Source organism: Danio rerio, chromosome 16, assembly GCF_049306965.1.
Source record: "Danio rerio strain Tuebingen ecotype United States chromosome 16, GRCz12tu, whole genome shotgun sequence".
In the NCBI taxonomy this organism is placed as follows: domain Eukaryota; kingdom Metazoa; phylum Chordata; class Actinopteri; order Cypriniformes; family Danionidae; genus Danio; species Danio rerio.
Window position 1 is genome coordinate 16,635,398 of NC_133191.1, and position 22,959 is coordinate 16,658,356.

The window sequence follows — 22,959 nt, forward strand, 5'->3', positions numbered from 1 at the left end:
CTTGTGGGGAAAGCCGGAGCACCCGGAGCAAACCCACTCAAACACGAGGAGAACATGAAAACATCACACAGAAACGTCAACTGGCCCAGCTGGGGCTCAAAACAGCAACCTTCTTGCTGTGAGGCGATTGTTAACCTTTAATTAAAACGTAAATTTTTAATGTCAAGCTTTTCAAACTACTTTGTATCCAAACTTTAAACTTTATACAATCTAGCTTTTGAAAACTTCTTCAAACATTCAGGTCAGGTTTTCTGAAGTCAGTCTATATAAATAATATTAGACACTTTACCAATGCCTGATTATTTTTAGGTGGAATCTTCAAACCATGAAATAGACTTGTATCCCCTTGCCCCCTTTCAAGTTACAGCTGAGGATAATTGCTAGTGAAGGGTTCGTAATTATACACAATGTGAATGCTACTGCAGAGAAAATGACTGCAGAAAGATGGCTGATTCAAACCCAAATGCTTGAGAACATTATGCAACACTTCACACTTCACAGTTCTTTTAGTCCTGCATAACTTGCTGTAGGATGGCTTGACTTGACTAATCAGTATGCAAAGAACATCGTGAATGCTTACATATTGCTGCAATACACAATAAAGCGCCTTCATTTCCCTTTGCCTTGATTAATATAGTAGTCTAAGTCATAACGATGACATAATGGATCCTAATAGAAGCAAGCGTGAAAGTCCTGTCCTGAAAAACTAATCTTTAATGGGCTACAAGCAGATTGTATGAGAATGTACCAATATGACTATACAAATTCATACAAAATACCCTTTCACATCAAAAGGAAAGTATAAAACTATACAAACTATGAAGTATAATCACTTCTAGTTCATATAAATGGCAGTTTTGTGTCCTCATTGAAGTAAATGTTTAAAATCAGTCAATCATTCACAATCATTTAGCTTTGACAGCTTTTAAAAGATAAACAGCAAGAATAGTCCATATGTTAATGGGATTGATTGATTTTAAATGATTACTTCAATGAGGAATGATGTTAGACACAAAACTGCCATTTAGATAAACTGTAATGGAGCCATCACAGACCTCTTGTAAAACACCTTTGAGCTTAATATAGCGCAGTAAATCCTGAAGGCAGAATCATGTGCATCCACTGCACTACAAAGCCAAGTACATAACATTGAATTACTCCAGGAGACGTGCACTTTTAACCCACATGTTGTCTAATAGGGAGTCTGCTTGACAGTTGAGTAACAGTTGAAAGGGGAACACCTGCTAATGTCTGAGCAGAAACAGATCGCCAGACAGTCCAGATGCTCTCTGCAGCTCTGAGGTCACTGACAGACACACTTTCTAAAACCATCAGTCTGCTATTTTTAGCCACTATTTCCCAGTGTTCTCATTAAATTTTAAGCTGTCCACGTGAGATAAAGTGGTACCCATGTCTAACGCAAAACTACTCAAACAAGAAATTACAGTATGTTCTCGAACCCTGCATTTCAGCCCGAGCCCGTCAAAGCATGACTTTTTATGCCCCTAGGGCCGAGCTTCAGGGGCAATTTTCACGTCATAGCTAGCACACAAATCGGGCCTTGGGCCTTTTTTAGAAAAATAGTTAGATCTATGAGATGAGATCTAATGCAATCTAATGTGTGTGGTCCGGAAGTGCCAGTGATGCCTTGCGCTAAGAGATTTCCAGCCATGTGCAATGAAGAACATAAAGAGAAAAATTGCCAATGGCAAACTTAAAACTGTGAAAATCGCTAGAGAAAAGGCTAACATTTCTGATCAACTTTTCAAATAGTGACAACTTTAATTGATGAGCCAGCTGGTTATACACAATGCACAACATGTAAGTTGAGTAAAGTCACTGTGGACCATATACCGCTTGTATATTGTTGTATTGGTTTTCAAAAAACATTAAACAAACAAACAATATGCTTCTATTTTACCTCTTTAATATGCAAGAACAGTCTCTACGATATGTCTTTTGGTTTCAACTCAAAATACTCATCAGATTATTTATTATACAATGCAGAATATGCCCATTTTGGAGTCTAAAGACAGTATGCTTGTTTTTGTAGCCGGTACCTTTAAGTGCAAATGAGCTGGTTTGGACTTCAAAACCGGTTTGTTTTAAACTTTCCAAACTTATTCTTGAGGTGCAGCTGATCACCGAGAGTTGGAACAGATATTTTAATCCCAGTTTCTTTGCAAAATTCTGTTCGGTGGACATGTACAGTATATACGTTCCTACAGAGACATGTTAATATGTGCCTGTTAATCAATTTGTTGGTTGGGGAAAACCGCCCTACATTATGTGGGCATCAAAATCACTGGGATTTGGATCTAATTTAATGTCAGGAATTTTTCGGTAACACTTTACAATAACAGTACATAAATAATGATGTATTAATATGTAAACTAAAAATTACTTTATTATGAATTAATGACGAGTTAAGGTATTCACTAATCATGAATTATCTTTAACTACAACATAAGTCACATAAGTTCATGTGTAAATAACGACTACCTTAATTACTTGTTAGTACATGTTGTTAATAAATGTATTAATTAACATTTAAGTTTAAGCTAAATGTAACCAACATTAACTCATGAGCTGTTAATGTATATTTATGTCATGACTTTACTTGGAGGGGCACATTACTATTAATTCATCCTTAACTACTCATGAAGTCCTGTTTATGTTTATGTTGACAGAACACTTTTCTATTGTTATTTAGTGTAAACTCACTAGTTGGACGTGCATCAGGAGTTCATGAGTAGTTAAGAATGGGTTATTGATGATGTGCCCCTCCAAGTAAAGTCACAACATAATTACACATTAACATATCATGAGTTCATCATGGTTAAACTAGGCATAAACTAATGTGGTAATTAATACATTAATTAACAAACAATCAAGTACTAACAAATAATTAAGGTAGCCTTTATTCACACATGAACTCATGTGAATCATGTTATAGTTAAAGTTAATTCATGATTAGTGGATACCTTAACTCATCATTAATTCATTATAAACTAATGTTTAGTTTACATTAATACATCATTATTTATATACTGTCATTTTAAAGTGTTACCAATTTTTCAAAAACACTTGAAGAGTTCAGATGCAAAAACCTTTAAATCTATCAGGCCTCTTTTCTTGTAAATGAGCATTTTCTCTCAGGCTCCTCTGATAAGGTACAAAAGTTTTATTTTATATGTAATGATAAAGTTATTAGTTATTAAATAAAATACCTTTAAAAAAATTTCACTTTAGACAATTCTTTGTTTTTTAGCAAGGGAAATTTTCTTTTGCGTCAAAACCAGCTAAACCATTGTCTGCTTTTTATGTAAAACCCTCTAAATCCACCTACTGAGACAAGACAGTGTAATTAGTTGAAAATGAAGATGCCACTAAAAATGATTTTACCAAACATAAAACACATACACAAACCACCTGATATTTAAAATACATAACTCTGTCAAGTAAGTGGTGGTTCATTCCGTTGTGCACCAATTAGCTATGTTTCCATCCAAAAATGCGAATGAACTTTATGGGCAAAACTGGATTATCGCATAAAAGTTGTGCGAATGAAGCATCGTTTCCATCCAACTAGTCAAAGCGACCAAAATCGTCACTTCCTGATTAACTGGCACCAAATATCAACAGTAAAAACTGCCTTTGCTGCAGTAGGAGAAGCTGCATCAATCTTTTCTAAATGAATGCGCCTCAGAAGACAATCCTGACATGCAGTGAGCGTGCAGTGGCGTTTGAAGGTGTCAGACGCGGAGCACAGGCGCTCTTGATTCTGGAGGTCATTAATAATATAACAACATTAATACTGAAATGGTAACGTGCTTTATAATGACCAAAACAACATTTCAGATGTTTTATAATGTGCTCAGCCTGACGTTTTGTCCATTCATACACATTTTAAGCATCACATGATCTCTTTTAACAAAATCACATGACCTTTTTTAATATACTGGAGTTTGTGTGGTAAAAGTGTTTCCATTGCAGTTTATGCACATCTTTTCTTATCGAATAAAAAGTTTATCCTACCCAGTTAGGCGCATAAGATTTTATGCGCATTTTCAAAATGTATGCGTATCATGGCGTTTCCATCAACTGTTTTTTTTTTATGCGCATCTGCAAAATGCTCATAAAATAGGTGGATGGAAACATAGCTAATGACAACATATGATTCGATTTGCGCCTTCTGATTAGTTCTAAGGATGTAACGGCTTTTGCTGTCAAAGGCAAGTGGCATTTAGTGGCTTTTGCCAACAAACTGTTATTTCTGAATGCGTTGATGCTGCGATTTGAAGCAAATCTATTTGTTGATGGTGTAGTACGTGCCTAAAGCATTCACTCAGTGTCATTAGCTTATTTTTGGCAGAAGTGGCGTTTAGCGGGTTTTGCATCTGAACTCTTCATGTGTGTTTATATCACTCCAATATGATAGTGGACACACTATACCTACACATAGTTCAGTCCAAGCAGCTTCCAAAATTAAATTTTGCATCATGAGTGCCCTTTAATGGCAAATAAATTTTGTACCACCAAAGTTAAGGTCAAGAAAAAGACTAACGGTTTTGTTATTCATTATTCACGTTGTTTTTCATGCCACAATTATAGTGACTATAATGAACACCCACTTCAAGTGTTACCAATGATTATCAAAGGACATAAAGCGACATCTAAAATGAAACTCATCGATACACATAGATTAAATCTTCACAATGGGATTTAGTTATTTATGGATGTTCAAAAGGTCTCACCTTCAGATTCGGGTGATGTGCTCTGTTGCTGAGCGAGGACTTCCTCCAGGCTGTTGATCACACTGTTTTTGTCTCGAAGACGCTGGCGGTAGGAGGCACGCAGGGCCTTCATCTTTCTCCGGTGCTGTGCTCGGTGTCTGCGCAGCTGCAGACGGTACTGATCCGCCTGCTGCTGCAGCTGTTGCAGGTGCGAATACTGCTCCAGGAAGCTCAGGAGGTGTGACATCACAGACAGCAATGGAGACTCAGACACCTGCAAAATACATTCGATATATTACAAATGTAGGAGAAAAAAAAAGGAAATCTAAAATGTCCAACTGGATAACTAATCATTTTTTAAATCTCAGGTTGTCAGGTTGTTACTTTAAAAAAGTAACCCTTATTACTGGTTTTGTGGTCCCACGTCACATTTGTAGTAGACAAGTGTGAAATAGTTTATTTAATTCACCTTTACCACATGTCTGTGGACTGTGGAGGAAACCAGAGCACCCAGAAGAAACCCACGTGAACATGGCAAGAACATGCAAACTCCACACAGAATTGCCAACTGACCCAGCCGAGACTCGAACCAGCGGCCCTTATGCTGTGAGGCGACAGTGCTGACCACTGAGCCAATGTTTCACCCAGCAAGGCATATTCTCAATAAAAAAATTAAGTTTTGATATAATTAAAGAAGTAAATGACATTCAAATTTGACATTAAAAAAAAATCTAGCATTTTGACCGAGAGCTAAAAATGCTGCAATTTAAGAAAACATTTGTAATTAATTTTAAAAAGATCTTCATCAGTTTGACAGCATATGTGCTGCAAATCCTCACAATGCAAACATATTTTTAAAAAACACACTGCATTTTCCACAACACAAACAAATGAATAAGATGCGCTGCATTTTTTTACAAAACACAAAAAGAACGGAACTCAACAGAAATGTTGTGTTTGATAGCACACATGCTGCAAATTATCGCAACACAAGCACATTTTTAAAAAATGTGCTGCATTTTCACACAACGCAAACAATTGACAAAAACATGCTGCATTTTCTCACAACACAAAAAGGAACGGACCACAATGGAAATATTTCAAGGGGACCCAAAAATGTGATGGATGCCAATGTGCCGTGACAATTGTTCAGTGAAGTTGAAAGTGATCTTTGAAAGGTGAGTTTTTTGTCTGATTATTTTAATACCCTGATTCCAGGAAAAAAAAAAAAAAATGCAGCACGTTTTCATCAAATGTTTGCGTTGTTTAAAATTGCAGTACATTAAGCCCTTTCAGCCACAGTACAAAATATTAAATAAAATGTACTGTATTTATGGGTAATAAATTTATGCAACATAATTATCTTATTACCGGAAATCTGAATCAAAATATAGTTGAAAAAAAAGGAAAGAAACGATAGCAAAGGGAAAGCTGTGTCTTTTTGCAACTGTGCTTGGCTGCATGTATGCTCGCTCCGGAAAGTTCAGGCCAGCATAAATATTTAACAATATTTAAATATTTGAAACTAATATTTAAGTACTGAAAATGTTTGAAAGTGATGCAAAAACTCATGTTTTGATTTAATCTAATTTTAATATCAATGGTTCTGATAGATCAGTGCAGTAATGAAGTGTTCATCCTAACTGCCAAGTTTTTAGATAAGACAACAAATCATCATTCATTTTCTTGTCGGCTAAGTCCCTTTATTAATCCGGGGTTGCCACAGCGGAATGAACCGCCAACTTATCTAGTAAGTTTTTAAGCACCGGATGCCCTTCCAGCTGTAACCCATCTCTGGGAAACATCCACACACACATTCACACAAACACTCATACAATATGGATAATTTACCTTACCCAATTAACCTGTACTGCATGTCTTTGGACTGTGAGGAAAACCAGAGCACCCGGAGGAAACCCACGCGAACGCAGGGAAAACATGCAAACTCCACACAAAAACGCCAACTGAGCCAAGGCTCGATCCAGCAACCTTCTTGCTGTGAGGGGACAGCACTAGATACTGCGCCACTGCTTCACCCACAACAAATCATATGAAACCATATAAAAATTTTGGTACAAGGCTACAAGCTCCAGTTCTAAATGTTCATTAGGTTGTACTCCAGTGTAAGTAGCAACTACATTAACATCCTCTTCCAGACTCATTTTAATGCATAAAAAATTTAATATGTCTACTGTATATTTAATATATCTGCTGTGGCTAAGGTCTAATGAGGTTCTTAAAAGTCTGACTTTGGTTCATCCTTTATTACGAGTCTACATCTATTTTATCCAGATTTACTTCAAAAAATCAAATAAAATACTTACTTTTTGAAGGATTTTTGAAAAGTTTTGTTTTATTTTAAGTCCAAATATTTAAAAATCACTGGGCAGCACGGTGGCGCAGTGCAGAGCACAATCGGCTCACAGCAAGAAGGTCGCTGGTTCGAGCCCCAGCTGGGTCATTTGACATTTCTGTGTGGAGTTTACATGTTCTCCCCGTGTTTGCGTAGGTTTCCTCCAGGTGCTCCGGTTTCCCCCAGTCCAAAAACATGTTGTATAAGTAAATTAGGTAAGCTTAATTGTCTTTAGTGTATGAGTGTGAACGAGTGTATACGGATGTTTCCCAGTGATGGGTTGCAGCTTGAGGGACATCCGCTGCGTAAAACATTTGCTGGATTAGTTGGCGGTTCATTCCGCTTAGGCAACCCCAGATTAATAAAGGGACTAAGCCGAAAAGAAAATGATGGAATGAATGTATGTATTTAAAAAAGGTATAGTTTACCCAAAATTCTGTCATTATTTACTCACCCGTTACTTGTTTCAAACCCGCCTGACCAACACAGAATAAGATACTTTAAGGAAAGCTGGAAACCTGTAACTATTCATTTTAACAGTATTTGTTTTTCCTAGTATGGATGTCAGTGGTTACATGTTTTTTACTCAGATAGTTCATCCAATAATAAACTTTTTAATCTAAGTAAAAAAAAAAAGCAAAACAACAGGAATCAAATAAAATTATTGCCTTGTTTCCAGAAAAACAAGTCAAAGTTAGGTCAGTTTTTCATTAAAACAAGCAAAATAATCCGCCACTATTTTTCCTCCTGAGATTTAGATATTTGGACTAGAAACAAGAAAAAGCCTCTCTTTTTGCAGCAGCGTTTGAAAATAGCACATCGTGCACCTATCAAAACTGCAAAGATAGGAGATAACCTTCAAAACTCTAAAACGCAAAAGCTCAAAGTTAAAAATGCACAGAGCTCCTGATTTTTTGTTTTTGTTCAAATTTCACAAACTACCACTTCACCAAGCCCCCACCACCATCAGACATATAGCAAATGTGAATGTACTTTAGGTCTTCACCTTTTCACTTGGTTCTGCAGGGGAAGTAGTGACTCTTCGCTTTTCCGCCTCTTGCTTGAATGACAGAAAAGCTGTTAATGGTGTTTTAGCAGGTAATCCATGACCTTCGTCGAACTCCTCCTCTTCATCACTAACAGACGTCCCATCACTATCACTGCTGCTGCCTACAATTAAAAAGCAAGTTTAAACTGTACAGTATATGAAAATTATGCAAAGCATTTTGCTTTTAAAATCATCATGTAAGAGAATAACATTACTGAATGTAAAGATTCTTACTTGAATCAGCCAGTCTTGCAAACCCCCTTTTGCCCAACCTGGGTGTGTGGCTACCCTTCCCCTTGCTCACTGTTTCCATGGAAACATGGCCAGGCTCCTGTCAGTTATATAGGGTGATGAATGTGATTATTGGAAGGTGTTAAAAGCACCAGTGAGGACATGTGATACGTGACTGTGCATGCATGCATATTCCAGTCGTCATCTGAATGAAAACATTCTTGTTTATATGTTGACTATAATATTCTTACATAAAAATATATGTATATTTATCATAGTCAACAATATGTATAATAATATTATAGTCAACATACAAACAAGAGTGGTTTCATTCAGATGATGACTGGTTTATGCATATATGTGCATCCTATTTTTAGCAATAATTATTTTAAATAATTAATAGAAAATATTATTAATTTTAAAACATGTAAATATAAAATTTTTAAATATAACATTTTTCTTTATCTCGCCTTTTTTTTCTCCTCGCAGTTTTGGCACAAGATCTGTTTGCATGCATTGTAAGCAGAAAACAGGCAATGCATATATTAGCACATCCATCGGCGTGTGTCACTGCGGCCACACATACCTCAGGGGATTCTCCAGACGCCCCCTCGAGCGCTGCCTCCTCCTCCTCCTCTTCTTTTTTGAAGACAGTGTAAAAGATGTAGACCAGCAGAGAATAGAAGACATACATCTTTCCTTATGTGCGGATGTTCCAATCACAGCGGCTGGAATTACACGCTTTGGCTTCACAGCATCCCTCTGCTCTTCTCACTCTGAAACACAATCAGACAAGTGTTATTAAACCCCTACTCCAGATGCAAATCCAGCACGGATTCCCATTGTTGTCATGCTCCACAAAACGATGCTATTCCAGCCTTACCATCCGAGGTTGATCCTGCAGTCTCCGCATTCTGCTTTTTCAGCTCTACATGGTGATGCCGCAGGAGTGTTTGTGTCTGTTTGCCAGTGTTCTGAAGGTTTGGATGGCAACACCAGCTTCTGATTCTGCACATCTGTCCAACCTGCTATTCCTGGCTTTCCTTTCCCCTCCTCCTTCCTTTTCTCCTCCTCCTCCTTCTCTCCTAATATCATCTCTCTCCTCCCCCTTTCTCTCTCTCTGCTGTGCACTGCAGTGGTGGTGAGGTGAAACTGAAGGTGGTTGATAAAAGAGGAAGAACAGGAAGTCAGATGCTCGACTAACACTCTGATATCACTAAGTGACGTCCATTTTATAACCTGGAATAACGCAGAGCAGCCTGGATGACTTTTGCTTTTTTATAGATTCTACCACTGCATGACTGCAAATTAACACAAGCTCTGATGGTGATATTTTAGATTGTGGTGAAAATAATTAGATAATTAGATTAATGGTGTTTAGAGGTGCAAAAACTGGTAATTAGGGTTATATGGAAGGTTGCTGGACTATTTTAGCATGTTATTGTGTGGTTAATAATTCTGGGGGGTCAATAATGTGTTTTGCCCTGCTGAAAAAAACAAATCAAAACAGGCTGGTGAGCTGGTTTTACTGGTCGACCAGCCTGGTTTTTAAAGGGGTTTTGACCATTTCCAGCCTGGTCTTATCTGGGAAACTGGGAGATGGCTAGCTAAAACTAGCTTACTAGCTCAGCCAAAACCAGCTTTGTCCAGCTTAAACCAGGCTGGTCAAGATGGTTTTAGCTAGTCATTTTTCAGACTGACCAGCTAAGAATTGGCTGGAAACCTGTCTGAAATTGGCCAAAACCTGTCTAAAACCAGTCTGGTCGACCAGCCAAAACCAGTCAAACAGCTTAGGCTGGTTTAAACTCTTTTTTTCAGCAGGGTGGGCAGTAATTATTAATCATTTGTTACAGAACAAGGCTACAAAAGCTCAGTCATTGTCACTTTAAGTGGTCTATAATAGTGGACCAATGAAGGGAATAGTCAACGAGGGCATATGGATGATTTTAGATACAGCACAGATGTCTGCTGGAATGTTCTGGATGGTTGCTATAGGGGCTATGGGTTTGCTAGAGGTTTCTGATTGGTTGCTAAAAGCTAGGTGTTTGCTAGACCCAGGGTGTTCTAGTGGTTTGATTATTTACAGTTTTTTTCAATTGTTTTGTCTCTAATTTCAGAACCCTGATTCCAATTTTAAAAACTCTAAACACAAAACTCTAAACAGTCACTACTTTTAGTTTTTCTGTCGCTTTGGTGCATTTCTCACAACACTATTTACATTTGCACAACGATTAATGCATTTCTCAAAACAATTAGTACAAACTGCAAAACCTAAATGATAACCTGCAAAAGCTCAAAATGGATAGCTCATTCCTCAAAAGCAAGTGTTCATTTCAATAAAAGTGTCAATGTCATCAAGATGAAAAGTCATGACACCATTGTGTATGAACAAGATAGTAAAATGGCTTTATCATGTTTTTATTATGAGTTTACTCTGTACATTTATTCCAATGCAAAAAAGTCAGATTTTGGTGACACTTCTTGAAAATGCTCAAAACAGCACTAAACTCTTTACACAGCCATATGAAAACTACAGTAAAGTTAGACATCACTGCATTTAGTGAAGTATCTGGGTACAAGACACTGAATATGTGTTTCATATTTTACTGTATTTGCTCTTGGCAATTCTAATTTATTCACAGCACTGTGCAAAATAATAAACACACCCATATTTATAGTTTTTCCTCAGAGGCTTTGGTGCATTTCTCACAGCACTATTTACATTTGCACAACGGTTAACGCATTTCTCAAAACAATTAGTACAACCTGCAAAACCTAGATGATAACCTGTAAAAAGCGTGTCACTTGCTCAAAATGGATAGTTCATTCCTCAAAAGCAAGTATTCGTGTCAATGAAAGTGTCAGTGCCATCAAGATGAAAAGTCCTGACACTATTGTTTATGAACAAGAGGAGAGGGGTCTGGATGCAGTGCAATCTGAGCAGCATCCAATGCTTTTTAATATGCTCACCTAACCCCACCCTTAACCCTACCCGTCACAGTGACATCACTCACTCCATCAAGTGCATTGTGTCTGACATTGCATCGCTGAATGATGCAATCTCAGCTTGCATCATAAAGGCTGCACCCAGATACTATTGAAAAAGATAGTCAAATGGCTTTGTCATGTTTTCATTATGACAGTTTACTCTGTACATTTTTTTTTTCCAACGCAAAAAAGTCAGATTTTGGTGACACTTCCTGAAAATGCCCAAGACAGCACTAAACTATTTGCACAGCTATATGAAAACTACAGGTATCTGAGTTCAAGACACTGAATATATATATATATTACACTATAAAAACTTAAAAATTGAGTTCAGTGATTGCACTGTCTGTACTGTTGCCTCTACACCTATGTATAAACCATAGTGAAACCTGTGTCATACATTTTAAACAACAAAACATTTAATGACTATTAATAATTGTTTGTTGAAACTGTGTGTGTGTGTGTGTGTGTGTGTGTGTGTGTGTGTGTGTGTGTGTGTGTGTGTGTGTGCGCGTGTGTGTGTGTGTGTGTGTGTGTGTGTGCGTGTGATTAGCACGTATTTCCATGTTAAGGAAAGAAAAGGATTATGTGAACCAATGATGCTGTAAATGCAAGACTTTTCTGAACAAATGAACACAAGATGCAATGTTTTGAACACTGGAGTCTTTGTTACAGTTTTTCTCAGTGGCTTTGGTGCATTTCTCACAACACTATTTACATTTGCAAAACAATTAATGCATTTCTCAAAACAATTACTCATCTCTGCACATCATAGTAGGGGTTTCTCATTCCTTTAAACAAATTGCAAATGCTTTTGGACATGAATCAATTGCTTTTGTACAACTCTTTGCTGTTATATAACATTCTTATTTACTTACAGTGTCATGCCAGTCAGAATTAACTAAACTTGTGAATGCTGAATAGTCATTATAAACTAACAGACCTTATTTCATTACTTGAGTCATTACATACAAAAATAGTTTGTCAAAATCAGCTAATTTTAGAACATTTTTAAAATCTTTTTTTCCCTGAAAATGTCCTCTAAATTGAACAAGTTCATGAATGATTTACACAAAGCTGTGAATAAATTAGAATTGCAAAAAGCCAATGCAGTAAAAATGTGAATGTTCAATACAGTGTTGCAAACATTTTATGTGCTTGCAAGAGTGTTCTGTAAAGTGTGAAGTTGTTTACTTCAATGATCTAGACCAGGTATTTTCAAATTGAGGGATCACAATGAGCTGCGTGGGAGTAAAAATATATACATAATATAAAAATACAGCTTTTTGATATTGTTGCTAGATGCTGTAAATGCTTTGCTAAGGTGTTCAGGCTATAGAGGATATATGTTTGCTGTTGTAAATGCCTGGTTGGTGTTTTCTGCTACTGTATGTTCTATGTTGTTTGTACAGTACCTGCTCTTTGGTACCTATGGTGTTTCCAGATGACTCGTTTACAGCTAGCGGAAAGAAAGGCCTAGGTATATCTGTTTTAATACCCACTAAGCAAAATGATTTAAAAATCTAGGTCAAATACTGACAGTCAGTATATTTTGAAAAATACGAGCAAATCAATTTAATAATCAGTTGTAGGAGTAAAAAGCAAAAGCCCCTCCTTTAGCCTGCACCACAAACCAGAGATGTTAAAGGGGTTTCTTGATGTAAAGGTATTTCACATAGCTGATATTAGTTTAAAACAAATGGGACACTTTATTGATACCCTGCTCTGTCTATTGATTAAACCTTTGCAAAGTTCCAGTGAAGATCATCAGTCAGCATGAATAAAAGAGCCTTATGCTCAGGCCCCAGGCCAGTTAAATGCTGACTGTAATGGCCAATCCTCATCGTGTTCCCTTTGCCTATTTTAAATATTATAATTCTGAAAATATAAATGCTTTATGGCTATTGAGGAGAATTACTTCAACAGTTTTGTATTCATAGTGTTGATCTGCTGGCACTAAATCTACACTTTAAAAAAATCATGGTTGCCATAAATTATTAAGCTGAATTAAATTAACCTTGTGAGTTAATTGAATTTAAATTATGTTAAACAGACTTAAAACAGCTTCTGTAACTTCTAAAATTGAGTTAGAACATGATTAGCTTAGTTTAATAAGTTACTATGTCATTACTAATTGATCAAATATTTTTACAGTGCAGGTGAGAATATGCATAGTTAATGAAAGTTTGGAGATGTGATTAAAATGGTTGTTGTTTTAAATAGTGCCCATCGAGAAATACTGAACTAGTCCTCAATTTTGGCTGGTGGCACAAAAATCAAGATATTGGAACGTTTTTCATAGTGTGGTTTTAGTATTTATCGTTTACTAAGTACAATGGAGCAGTTTTAACAAAATAAGATTACAATCCCCTAAACTGAAAACTCAAAACAAGAGTAAGCAACCTCTTGAATTCAGGCAAAAAGGATTTAGGCAATGGAGTGGCCAGCTCAATCCCTTGACCAATTGAAAGTTCATGGGCTGATATTAAAATGAAGTTTCTGAAGCAAAAGACAAAAATTCACCAGAAATGTGTGACATACATAAATCATCTTGGGTGGGAATATATGTTTCTGTGTGCCAGATGTTGACTCAATGCAATACAGATGCACAGCCGTAATCAAAAACATTGGCTTGATTAAAAAAATGTCAAGATTTAAAAAATGTCTTTAGGTTTTACGTTTTTCAGTTTAAAAAGAAAAATGTTGATAGTGCTTTATTTGAACAGATTAAAATTAATTTTCTTTGCCTCCTGACACAAATACACAGATTTCAGAAAGTATTTTAATATTTTGATTCAGAATTGAACAAGTAACGTTTCAACTTTTTTAAAGAAAATATTAAAAAAAGGTATTTAACACACACACACACGCAAGCTCGTGCGTCAAGTTTCACAGAACTTTACGTTGGAAAGTTTAAGCTTGGTGAACTCTGACCTGCAAAATCGCATCACTTGACTGCGTGATACCAATCGAGGATCAAAACATGCCCTCTCTGGACAGAAATTAAAAATATGGACCAATCGCTCACTTTTTTAATTGTCTAATCATCTTGTATGAATTTCACAAGCTTAAACTCTAGTGTGTCCCCTAGAGAGAATTTATGAATGGGAGTGAAGAGACGCAACTAGGTCATGTGACCATGACAAAATATAGTTGTAGTACGTCCAAATTCCATTCATGCTGCTCACATTCATACTGTATAGAGCGTACTTTTCAAATGGCCAAGTAGTATGTTTAAATTAAAATACAGTACCTACTGAGTAGTTTTGGACGCAGTTAGTGTGTTCTGTGTGTGTGAAGGCTCTTTTGTGAGGCTTTACATTTTTTGTCCTTTAAAGCATTATGTGTTGTTTAGGAGCCTTCATTTGTTTAAAGATTCACAAAACCCTCGAGTACTTTTTTTGAGATGTTAACAGACTTGTGTGTGTTGAGCATCAGTTAAGACAATGTTAGCATTAATTGTGGGGGAAACTGGATAATTTTGAGCTTCTTTCTGCTAATTTCAGCTTCCAGGTTTAAAATAATTTTTGGGGCGGGATCAAAATTGGCGATGTAGTAAAAAACTGCAAGTGTAAAGATGACCCGTCTGTTTCTCATTATTATTTATAGCGGAGTTTTCTTATCCTATGAGAAGAGCCTGCTGCTTAATTATTCTTCATTCTTTTGCCGTTCATGAAGGGTCGTGTGTGTTTGTTTCCATGATCCATGGGGTTTGTTGCATGTTTTTCCCCGCAATGCTATCAGGGCCGATACAGCAAAGCTGTGTGTGTGCTGCAAGCATTTTTGTCAGAAGAGCAGTAAAAGAATTTGAGAATGGCAGACGTTGTCTTTTATCAGGAGTTCGTTCACATTTAGACACATTGCCGTGCTGCTGTGTTCGCCTAAATCCTCCAGATTACCAACAGGGCTAATGGTTAAAATAGACAGGGAAAGAGACCTGCTGCACTGAGTCTACATTCAGACCTGGGGATTGAGGGAAAAATTAACATGATTATCTTAATAATGATATAAATTGTGGTTGTGTGTATATCAAATAACAAATAACAAATCTAGCAGGGCATATAATTACTGTTTATTTCTTTGCATTTTAACTTTGTAAACTGTAAAGTCATGCGTCTCCTTGCGGTTTGCGTCTCATTTTGTGAGCTAACTGACAACACAACCCATCATGATGAATCTTTTGAAAAAATACTAGTAGACCTGAACCGAAAGTGCGGGGTGTCATGACCCTTTAATTTCTGTTAAAGCTGTTGTCAATCTAATGTAGTTTTGTGAGTTTCCTTTAGATTTTTCAATCCTACTTCATTATTGACCCTTTACTTTGTTTTTGTTTTTTTAACTTGGCATCAGGTTAGTAGAGAGGGGGTGCCATATTTCAGTTTATAACAGTTTTTTCTCCTGTTTATGTTAGTAAGGGAGTGAGGGTATTTTGATGTATTTTTCTTTTCTTTGATAGATTATTTAGTTCTTCCCTTTCTATCAGTTTGAAAACTTTTTGTTTGTTGTTTTTGCTTGAAGTCCCTCTTGAAACCCTCCCTTAATCGTTGAATAAATATCTGATTATTCTTTATTTAATTTGCATTGTGAGTATTCCTCTGCGTAATTTCTTTCGTTTAGTCTTTTGGGAAGATCCTCATGGGACCTCATTGCTGACACACACACAAACTCCACTAACATTCTACTGCGTACCTGTTTTCCCCTAGACAGAATTAAGGGAATGTAACAAGGACCATTTTTGTATCAAAAAAACATTCCCCATAAAGAACCTTTTATGTAATAGAAACCTTCCATGAATGTTTAATGTTTTTCATTGAAATATAACTACCAATAAACAACCTTTATTTTTAAGAGTGTACCCAGGATGTATTTATTATTTTTGTGATAATCAATCCAAAACTGCATAAACAGGGTTACTGTATGTTGCAATTTGACATTTAAGGAAACTATCGAATTTAAAGTAGTATGCAAATTTGCCATGGGCAACCAAATTATAATATGCGGTCATGGCAACACTGGTCCAAACAGAGTCCCATTCTTTCTTTACAAAGAGCTGTATTGTTCATGATGCTGAACTATTTATTCATTGCTAAAGGTTTTTACTAGCCTTCAGTGTCACTGTAATGGATTTAATAGGTTATAAGCAAACTCTACTTTGTGTAGTATAACATACAGTACTGCAACATTAGCTTATTATGACAGAAGGCCTTTACATGCAACAATCCACATTAGCAGTGCATATATATGCTAATAACCTGAGAACAAATGGTCTATTGTATTTGGAAACCATTTCTTCCCTCCCAAGTCAGTCCCAGCTTTTCAAATCAATCAGGAATTTATTAAGGGCTTTTCTGGTAGTCCAGCAACCAAATGCCATTATGACATTAAGCATCCCTCTGAGAAGTCCTTCAGTAGGCAACATAAGGAAACCCAAAGCTCCAGATCTGTTCCTTGGGGAAACTAATAAAGGGAGACTGAGGGCAACACTTCCCACTGCCCCTGCAACATTTTCAGCAAAAGCACACACTGTCAGCGAACAGGAAAGGGTAGAAAAGGCCAGGCAGCGGGACATAATGACCAATCCATCTGACGACAGCCAATCAGACAGTATTATGAAAAAACTGGAGCCAATCAGGAGGATGCGGGCTGTGATGTGGTCGTCACTAAGCCACAGAAGGTCAAATGTAAAAAACACAGGTCCAAGTGATTCACCTGCCCATTTCAGATCATTCGTGATGTTATGGTTAGTGGGAGATAAGAATGAAAGAATGGAGGAACAGCCGATCAGGAGGAAGCCCAATGAGGATGCTCTGTGATTCTGCAAATAGAAAAAAAATCTTAAATCTTACCATGGAGTAGTACTCATTTCAAATTCATGGTATTGTTATTTCAAAGTAGGGCTGCACGATTCTGGCTAAAATGAGAATCATGATTTCGTTTTGCTTAAAAGTAAGATTTTCTCACGATTTTGTAGATGTAAAATAAAGGTTAATCTGAGTAGCCTATTATTATTATTATTGTTCATTCTTAAACATATGGTAAACAACAACAATATTATTAGGCCTGTGTGTAGGTCTACTGTTGGTGCAAAATGCAAAATTCTGTATAGGCTTTAAATGGTGGACTTTAAATGAACAGACTTTAAAAATGTCCTGGTTTTTATTTCACAGTAAAGTGATTACATCAGAATACAACTATTCATAGTGCTGAAGTTGAATTACTGTGTTTGTGACATATCCTGACATTTGTCATTGAAAACATTTTTAGACCTTTTATTTTCACAGGTAAAATGAAACATTTGTCATTATCAGATTCCCTCTTGCATTATATTGAATGTTAGGCTAGAGTAGTTATACTGACCCAGTAACTGTTTTCATGCATAGCACTTTGTGTTTATGGAAGTATATTCCTGGCAATTTTCAAATGCAATTGCAAATAGGATTTGCAATTACATTCTCCATATGTGGATGCATAAATTGTGTTATAATCCAAATGCAAATGACCCTTCGCTAAGCTCCGCCCTTCTTAGTTACTGTTTCTACGCCTGTCAAGCTTTCATGCCTGGCATGTCTTTTACAATGTGTATGCGCTGGTGTCAGACATTCCCAGGGATTTAGTTAGTCATTTTTGCCGAACAGGTGAGATATCCGAGAAAGCCAGATAAAAAAGGACTGCAGTATGCACTACAGGGGTATATTTACAACATAATAGGCAACTGATTAGAGAATAATTCAATCAAAATTGAAGCTAGCTTAGCCTAGCCGCCTCATATCCTAACTATTCAACAGCTCAGTTCATGCACAGCAGGAGAGCTGAAATGTAAAAATAATCTAACAGTAACTAATTAAATTGTTGTGCAATGAAATACAGTATAGCGCTATTAACCGACGAGGAAATATACAGTGCTTCTACATATTTCATTCATAGAAAGAACAGCCAGAAAGGGGAAACTGATAGATTTGTGCCAAATATTAGTATCATTGACCCATAATAATGTACAGTGAGTTGCCTATAGCTGTATGTTTGTGTGCTCTTTATAAATTACTGAAAAAGTGCTCAGTTTGTGATCACATCTCTGTTTTGTTCTGTTGATTTTTAATTTCAAATATTCGTAGTTTGAAACAGATGGAAATATGAAGTTCAGTAAAGTTAGCAACAGATTCGCAGAATCGTATTTTCCAGATCAATAACTCATGATATGACCTACCCATTCGTTATTAGTATGCCTACAATGGCGAAGGCTTAAACGGAGCAGTGCTCATAATATTGAGCGAAAAAAAGAGCAAAAAGACCGCTGTGAAACATAACCTGCTTTGTATTTTTGTAGGAAACACAGCTTAGATCGTTATATGGTAGGATGTGTGTGAGTTATTGCCGTCTAATTATCACTGAATGTGTCAGGAAAATCAAAACAAAACCAACTTAACCCCGCAGTCCGCACCTTTAGTGCCCCTCACAGATCTTGATCAACGCTGGCATTTCTCCTCTTGCGTTTTTGATTTTGAAAAGGGAAAAAATTCCACCACCCTGTCCAAACTTTTAGGGTACGGGGTGTCAGATTTGCACAATCCATATGCCTAGCACTTTGACCTGTTTCCCTCGCTCGAAGGTTGACAGAGCCCCTGCGCGTAGCTACGTTTGCTAAGCCACCATTGGCAGCTCAATGACAGCTCATGCAATACAGATTTCCTTTTACTTAGTATCCATTTAATTTTGGACACATTAAAGGAGTTTGTAGCTTTATCAAACAGCACAATCAGTGCTGGTCTTCACTAACCAAATTGAAGTTACCCGCAGGTTTTTTTATGAAGGACAGACCATGACGTCCTTTGGTGGAAATACCACTAGAAATTATCCAGTACTACGTGATGTGGTAACTCGAGTCTCCAGCTTGCTCGGCTGCTTGAAGTACCTGAGCAAATCATGCCACCTGCGGTTCCGAGAAGGACGGTCATGCTGTCTGTGCTTCAAATGGCTCTTTTCCACTGAGTGGTACAGTACGATATGATTCAGTACGGGTCACCTTTATCAGGCTTGCATTTCGACTGCTAAAAGGGAATCAATGATACTCTTTTGGTGGGCATGGTGTACGACGTCATTTTCGCTCAAGGAAATGATTACAGTAAAGCTGTACGGGTCGTTCACATATCATGAGAAGCACTTCTCACAAAACAGATGCTTTATACACATAAATACTTTTGTATAAAGGTTTATTACTAACTTTTCTATGAACATAATTTGATTATAACTGCAGATCAATGACAGTGCGAAATAGCCTACTGTAACGTCTGCAATTATATAAAATAAATAATTAAATAATTGAACACATACAGACCCTTACAGTCTCCGATATATTACCAATTACAGAATAACTACACACACCATACATTTAGTCCTTATTTAGGTTAAAAAACAACACACAACATTGACCACAGACAGTGCAAACCTCTCATTTGTCTTTAATCTTCATCAGCACGTGTAGCCTCTTAGTAAGTAATTCTGTCATTATGAGTTCATAATAGTCCAAAAGGTGATATTAATAGTTAAACATGGCAGTTTATTCATGTTTTAGGTTGCAGACGCATCATTTGCTGCTGTTTTTTTTGGCTTCTCCTTTGTTTTTTTTGCACTTCACTCTCGTGTTTGCTCCTTCCTGACAGGAATGGATATAAAGCGATTCAATGATCACAAGCAGGTTATTAACATGAGCTCAAAAAGTTTGTTATTTCAAATATAGACAAGATTGCGAGCTCTCTGGACAAAGTGAAACCACTCGCACTTTTCGACGGGCTCGTAAAACAAAAAAAGGGCAGAGCAGATTTTGTTCTTCTTGGCTTTGTTAATGTTAATCAAGACAATGACAAGGTTTGAGCTCGGGTAAACCATGGCTCGTTATTATATGAATATAATATTACGGTGTAATGTATCGGTTGGTATTTAGAACATGGCAGTTCCTTTGTTTTTATTTTGGCTTGGTGCGTGAGCGAATGGCATTTCTCTGTAAACCAATAGCGTTCAGCGTCTAGCTCCGCCTTTTGGTACCCTAGGTACCCTTTGTAATGGGTGCCGAAAAAGTGGTACAGTACGGTTAGGTTCTTCGGCCTTTTGACAGTGGAAACGGCCATAAGTGTACTGAACCGTACCGTACCACTCAGTGGAAACGGGCCAAAATTGAAGTCCATATATGGAAAATGCAACTGCAAATCATATTGCATTAAAAAATTATCCGAGATATACTTCCATATGTTTTCACTAAAAATCATTACACTAAAACATCATAATCATAACTCTAAAAACACAATATGATCACTTAAATATTTGATTTGCACACCGGTTTTACTTTTACTGCCAAGTGCGTTTCATGTCATGGCTGCTGTCACTCTGTGGAAAAAAAAAAAACTTACATGCAAATCATAATTCCCACGCGACTCTCAAATGATCGCTCTGTGCAACAAACTGAATGTTATTTAAAACTTTATTACCGGTTATTGACAGCATATGCATGTTCTGTTTACTAAAGTCATCATTAGCAGGCATGTGTGCGTCCTCTCTGTAGTAAACAAACAGTGCGTCAGCTCACATGTGATTTCGCAGCCGTGAATACATCATTACATTCAGACAGAAATTACTTTTTGGGTGAATTACACCTTATAAATACTGTATGTGACACTTTTAACATCATTTGGAGGTGTCCATGTAGCTGAGCAAGGTATATAAAGCAATGTGAAGACTTGTGCGACTGCCTTTATGCTTCCTTCTGACCTTGAAAATATAATTGGGTGAATCGTAGAAAAGCTTAATTAAGATCGTGTGTAGGGTCGAATCAAGATTTTGCTTAATCGTGCAGCCCTATTTCAAAGCATATTTTCCAGGTTTTACTTTTTTTCATAATTGTGGAATCTGTAGTGAAAGACTACATTACCCCACTACAATATTAACAGATAATTCTATCAGAAAGATGCAGTAAGAAAAACAAGCCACAGATTTTTCAGCAGATATTTAATAATAATGATACTACTACATTTTAACTACTACATTTTAGACCTGAACTTGTTTGGACAAACTGTACGTCATATGCATGTATCATATTCAACTCAAATGATGACACAATTTTCAGTTTGAGGTGAACTATACTTTTGGTGTTAAACGTTTCAGCAAAAATCCTTCTATTAAACACAATTGTTTTAAAAATAAGCGTAAAACAGACCTTTCCTTTCCTAAGTTCCCCCCTGTTTTGTTTCTTTTGCTGTTCTGTGCTATTTGTAATGCATTACAGACATTGAAATTATATTTACCTTGAACAGCCAATAAGCAGCATTGAGTGATGAGACAGACAAAATGATGTGCGTCACAGCTGTAGTAAACTCTTTTATAAAATCCATCAGTGTCCTAAATACATAAAACAGATTGTTGAATCAGTAAACAAAATGTGCATTGATCCAAACATAATATTACGCATATAACAACATATTTAACACACAGTATTACCATGCAGGTCACAGTTTATTTAGTACCAAATGACTTAATGAAGAACAATATTTCTACAACTATGACATTAATTATAATGCATTACTAAATCAAAAGGTGTGCTTGTTAACATTGGTTAATGCAAGAACTAACAATAACAACTTTATTTCCACTAACTAGCGCAAAGAATGATGAATAAATAATCCAATAAATGTATTGTTCATTGTTTTAACATTTTAGTAAATACACTGACTAACGCATAAGCGTTATCAAAACACACATTGCAATAAAAGAATAAAACATGTCTGCAATTATTTCAACAAACTTTTAAGTAAAACACCCATGAAAAATAAAAGAGAGCACGTGCTTTATATGAACATAAACAGACGCTACCACAAACTAAGCTACTAACGTAGTTTGTCTGGAAGCTGCACTAACTGTAGCGGACAGGACTGTCACGCCCTACCTGAGCAGAGAAGTCTCATTGTTCAGCGTGTAATTGCAGAAACATGGCAGACTACAGATCGTCACACTACTGGTTTAGGAGTTAAATACAAGTATCAGTCGATCTGTTCAAAGACAAAATGCCAGAAACAGTTTCCAGCATGTGCTCGCTGTTTATCAACAACTCGAGCAATCACAGGAAGTGTGTGCAGATCTGCGTTTAGCTGGTGGTGGAGTGTGTTCTGCCCTCTAGAGGACGAGAGAGGAACAGCACCAAAGGTTACAGACTGGTGACCAATATTTTGATAAATGAGAATGATGTAGCCTACACTTGTTAGTATACTTATATAAAACTATCTCTTTTTCACAGTTTCCAGTGTAAGCGCTTTGGCACTGGCATGACAAATATTTTATGCGTTTATTGCTAAAAAATTACAGTATTGTTAAACAAAGTGAAGAACAAGACAGTATTTGAAACTGATCTAATTAGCTTATACAATATCAGATTCACAAGTAGAAGCAATTAGAATTTAATCACTTAACATAACAATAGTACTGTAATAAAACAGAGATGAACATATTCAAGACAATTTTTATTACATTTTTCAAAGACGTATCTTGACCACACTCTAAAAAACGTTGAGTTATTTATTTAACCCAATGGTTGAGTTAAACATATTAGGTGCTTTGTTGGG

At 36.6% G+C, this 22,959-nt stretch overlaps 1 protein-coding gene across 2 annotated transcripts in view; it reads right to left on the minus strand.

Annotated features, from left to right (window-relative positions):
• The window catches only part of si:ch211-257p13.3, a 49,782-nt gene extending 27,323 nt beyond the window's left edge, over positions 1-22,459 (minus strand). The window contains exons 1-8 of one of the 2 annotated variants that reach the window (XM_073925977.1): positions 22,287-22,459; positions 21,649-21,742; positions 17,066-17,171; positions 9,252-9,520; positions 8,955-9,144; positions 8,372-8,468; positions 8,096-8,259; positions 4,758-5,010 (exon numbers count right to left, since the gene is read on the minus strand). In XM_073925977.1, coding sequence (XP_073782078.1) covers positions 4,758-5,010; positions 8,096-8,259; positions 8,372-8,468; positions 8,955-9,062 — 622 coding nt within the window. In that variant the 5' untranslated portion in view covers positions 9,063-9,144; positions 9,252-9,520; positions 17,066-17,171; positions 21,649-21,742; positions 22,287-22,459. The remainder of the gene's footprint in view (positions 1-4,757; positions 5,011-8,095; positions 8,260-8,371; positions 8,469-8,954; positions 9,145-9,251; positions 9,521-17,065; positions 17,172-21,648; positions 21,743-22,286) is intronic. The other variant, XM_021474353.2, reaches the window with a different exon arrangement.
• Positions 22,460-22,959: the final 500 nt, after the last annotated feature.